Here is a 4,568-nt window from a genome sequence, read left to right as displayed (position 1 = left end):
TTTCTGAATGGCGACTGAAGACGTACGCTCGGATTCAAACCTTTATATTAATTATGTATACCTTATATTATAATTGTACGAAATTTAAATGATGTAACGTATGCTAATGTACATAACTGTAGAAGAAAATAATTAGTATTAATTATATCTATTTAAATATTTAAGAAAAACCACTAGCAAGGATGCTTGCGATTGAAATTTAAATCTCGGGTAGAAAACCACTACCCTATTAGGTGGAAGACCTAAAACTAAACCTAACCGAAACTTTTCTTTATGCTTATATATAATATTCCAACAGCGATTCCTTCTGCGCTGTCATTACTAGTGCTAATGGTGAAGTGAGCAGTGTTAGAGAATTTGGACTAGAAGTATTATATCATGTATTATACTTTACTCTAGTAGTGTTAGAAATAATCAGCAGACCGGAGCTAAAAAATCCCTCTAAAGGGATCTGTTAAGTCCTTTTCTACATCCAGGGTACGATAAAATACCGCCAGAAGCGCTGAAACTCTAAAAGGTTTCATTACATACCTTATTTTCCCGAAATACCTTTTTCGAAATCATTTAATACCCGCACTGTGAGACAACTAATAAAATACGTTCATGGGTACTAAAAAGGTCCCGGGGGTATTTTCTAGTACCTTCAAAATACCTTTTTTTTTAACAGTGTTGCCTTACCAGCTTGTTTTTTGACGTCAACTGAATAAGCGCGGGAAAAACCATGGAGCCTTAATCTTGGCTCTATGCGAAAACGGTAGTCCGGACTCTCTAGGCGCGAAGCGTTTGGACTCTTTGGAGTCGACTCGTGGTTGAGGTTACGTGACGTCTGCTACTTATTTTACCGCGTTAAACTTTTGCTTGTTTGTAGCGTGTACTACTGTACTTTCTGGTTTCTGGGTAACTGAACTAAATATAAAATAGATATAAAAAATGTCTAAACCGAGTACGATTTGCGTAGTTCCACGTTGTAAAAACAACAACTTAAATAAGGATATTTCGTTTCACATATTTCCTAAAGACCCTTCTTTAGCAGAAAAATGGTTAAAAAATATTGATAGACCAAACTGGGAACCGAAAGCTAGATCTCTCGTATGTTCAGCTCACTTTACAAATGAATGTTTTGAATATAATCCAGACGTTGTAAAAACCTTGGGAAAGAAGAAAAAGTCACGTTTAATTACGTCGGCAATACCAACTATTTTTCCTTCCGATTCTTTCATTGAGAAACCCAAAGAACTTTCTGCAGGCTGCAGTGGCAGTGCAGAACCACTTCAGAGACCTTTGCCCGTAAAAAAAATCTGTGCAACAAGCCCTATGCCACACCGAAGTCGCGCTTTCGGCCTTGAAAAATTATATTCAAAATCAAAAGGTGAAGAATCAATTAGCCGCCCAGATGAACCGCAGAGCGATAAGTTATTGCAGAGAAATACGGTAGGTAAAGACAAATATATCCAAGTTTATAATCTTGGCAAAAGTGTTGGCATTCAAGCTTTTCCCAGCAATCGGCATAAAGGTATTAAAATATTCGTAGTTAGATTTTATTTAAATGTGTAATCCGAGACAACTTTTACTTAGCATGTCAAACGACCCAATTAAACAGCGTGAACAGTATTGGAACCCAAACTGATTTTATAAATCATAATACAACACTGTAAAAAATAACCGTACTGTCTAGTACCTTTAAAGGTATTTTTCAATGCATCCCCAGACGTACCTATATAGGTACTACAAAATACCGTTGTGTAAGGGTACTATGAAATACCTCTTGAAGAAGGTACTTTTGAGGACTACAAGGTATTTTGTGATCCCGTAATGGGTATCATTTAAACCTCAACAAAGGTCGGAATAAAACTTTCAAATTGTGAAAGGTACTCCTTATTACCGAAAAGGGTACCTGTTAACACTCAAAAAGGTTCGATAATATACTTCTAAAGGTATTTTGTGCTACCGAATTAGGTGTCAAATAAAACCCACAAACAGGTCTACACTGTAAAAAATAACCGTACTGTCTAGAACCTTTAAAGGAATTTTTCGATGCATCCCCAGACGTACCTATAAAGGTACTACAAAATACCGTTGTGTAAAGGTACTCTAAAATACCTCTTTATCAAGGTATTTTGTGATACCGAAATAGGTATCATTTAAACCCGAACAAGGCAACAAAGGTCAGAATAATACTTTAAAATTTTGAAAGGTACTCCTTATTACCGAAAGGGGTACCTGTCAATACTCAGAAAGGTTCGAAAATATACTTTTAAAGGTATTTTGAGATACCGAATTAGGTGTCAAATAAAACCCACAAACAGAACTAAATTATATTTTCGCGCCATCAGAAATATAGGCGGCACATTTGAAACTGGTAAGCTTTTCCTTAATTACCACGGGCTTGAATCATTCTTAGACAAGGTAAGCAATAGACCACTTCTATGTTACTGAGACGGAAAGACGCGAGGGTTAAATTTTCCCTTCCTTCTCGCCTTTTAGTGTCTGTAGGCTCGCAGCACGAGTGTAAATTTTTGTCATCCATCTCGCCTTTTAGTGTCTGTGCTGTAGGCTTACAGGATCATGAAAGTAAGCAAGGGATCAACCGCTATAGATTTGCCCAAGTTTTGCTTACCCCTTGTTAAGGAAGGTGTGGCACTGTTACATCAAAATAGTAATTGAGGGTCACATATACATGGATATTTTCTGAATGGCGACTGAAGACGTACGCTCGGATTCAAACCTTTATATTAATTATGTATACCTTATATTATAATTGTACGAAATTTAAATGATGTAACGTATGCTAATGTACATAACTGTAGAAGAAAATAATTAGTATTAATTATATCTATTTAAATATTTAAGAAAAACCACTAGCAAGGATGCTTGCGATTGAAATTTAAATCTCGGGTAGAAAACCACTACCCTATTAGGTGGAAGACCTAAAACTAAACCTAACCGAAACTTTTCTTTATGCTTATATATAATATTCCAACAGCGATTCCTTCTGCGCTGTCATTACTAGTGCTAATGGTGAAGTGAGCAGTGTTAGAGAATTTGGACTAGAAGTATTATATCATGTATTATACTTTACTCTAGTAGTGTTAGAAATAATCAGCAGACCGGAGCTAAAAAATCCCTCTAAAGGGATCTGTTAAGTCCTTTTCTACATCCAGGGTACGATAAAATACCGCCAGAAGCGCTGAAACTCTAAAAGGTTTCATTACATACCTTATTTTCCCGAAATACCTTTTTCGAAATCATTTAATACCCGCACTGTGAGACAACTAATAAAATACGTTCATGGGTACTAAAAAGGTCCCGGGGGTATTTTCTAGTACCTTCAAAATACCTTTTTTTTTAACAGTGTTGCCTTACCAGCTTGTTTTTTGACGTCAACTGAATAAGCGCGGGAAAAACCATGGAGCCTTAATCTTGGCTCTATGCGAAAACGGTAGTCCGGACTCTCTAGGCGCGAAGCGTTTGGACTCTTTGGAGTCGACTCGTGGTTGAGGTTACGTGACGTCTGCTACTTATTTTACCGCGTTAAACTTTTGCTTGTTTGTAGCGTGTACTACTGTACTTTCTGGTTTCTGGGTAACTGAACTAAATATAAAATAGATATAAAAAATGTCTAAACCGAGTACGATTTGCGTAGTTCCACGTTGTAAAAACAACAACTTAAATAAGGATATTTCGTTTCACATATTTCCTAAAGACCCTTCTTTAGCAGAAAAATGGTTAAAAAATATTGATAGACCAAACTGGGAACCGAAAGCTAGATCTCTCGTATGTTCAGCTCACTTTACAAATGAATGTTTTGAATATAATCCAGACGTTGTAAAAACCTTGGGAAAGAAGAAAAAGTCACGTTTAATTACGTCGGCAATACCAACTATTTTTCCTTCCGATTCTTTCATTGAGAAACCCAAAGAACTTTCTGCAGGCTGCAGTGGCAGTGCAGAACCACTTCAGAGACCTTTGCCCGTAAAAAAAATCTGTGCAACAAGCCCTATGCCACACCGAAGTCGCGCTTTCGGCCTTGAAAAATTATATTCAAAATCAAAAGGTGAAGAATCAATTAGCCGCCCAGATGAACCGCAGAGCGATAAGTTATTGCAGAGAAATACGGTAGGTAAAGACAAATATATCCAAGTTTATAATCTTGGCAAAAGTGTTGGCATTCAAGCTTTTCCCAGCAATCGGCATAAAGGTATTAAAATATTCGTAGTTAGATTTTATTTAAATGTGTAATCCGAGACAACTTTTACTTAGCATGTCAAACGACCCAATTAAACAGCGTGAACAGTATTGGAACCCAAACTGATTTTATAAATCATAATACAACACTGTAAAAAATAACCGTACTGTCTAGTACCTTTAAAGGTATTTTTCAATGCATCCCCAGACGTACCTATATAGGTACTACAAAATACCGTTGTGTAAGGGTACTATGAAATACCTCTTGAAGAAGGTACTTTTGAGGACTACAAGGTATTTTGTGATCCCGTAATGGGTATCATTTAAACCTCAACAAAGGTCGGAATAAAACTTTCAAATTGTGAAAGGTACTCCTTATTACC

The 4,568-nt window shown here is 36.5% G+C and overlaps 2 protein-coding genes across 2 annotated transcripts; both read left to right on the top strand.

The window, feature by feature from the left end:
• The first annotated feature begins 717 nt into the window (after positions 1 to 717).
• Positions 718 to 1,655, top strand: LOC149614014 (THAP domain-containing protein 3-like). Its single transcript, XM_089857980.1, has 2 exons — positions 718 to 1,513; positions 1,576 to 1,655. Exons 1-2 carry the CDS (start codon positions 931 to 933, stop codon positions 1,653 to 1,655), a joined length of 663 nt encoding a protein of 220 aa, XP_089714106.1. The 5' UTR covers positions 718 to 930.
• Positions 1,656 to 3,402: 1,747 nt separating this feature from the next.
• LOC149614013 (THAP domain-containing protein 3-like) lies at positions 3,403 to 4,340 on the top strand. Its single transcript, XM_089857979.1, has 2 exons — positions 3,403 to 4,198; positions 4,261 to 4,340. Exons 1-2 carry the CDS (start codon positions 3,616 to 3,618, stop codon positions 4,338 to 4,340), a joined length of 663 nt encoding a protein of 220 aa, XP_089714105.1. The 5' UTR covers positions 3,403 to 3,615.
• Positions 4,341 to 4,568: the final 228 nt, after the last annotated feature.

The sequence above is a fragment of the Phalangium opilio genome, unplaced genomic scaffold (genome assembly GCF_054372755.1).
Source record: "Phalangium opilio isolate 3A_F unplaced genomic scaffold, DU_Popi_V2 ptg000229l_1, whole genome shotgun sequence".
Taxonomy (NCBI): Eukaryota; Metazoa; Arthropoda; class Arachnida; order Opiliones; family Phalangiidae; genus Phalangium; species Phalangium opilio.
Note: the sequence above shows the minus strand (reverse complement) of the source record. Positions and strands in the feature narration are given on the sequence as shown.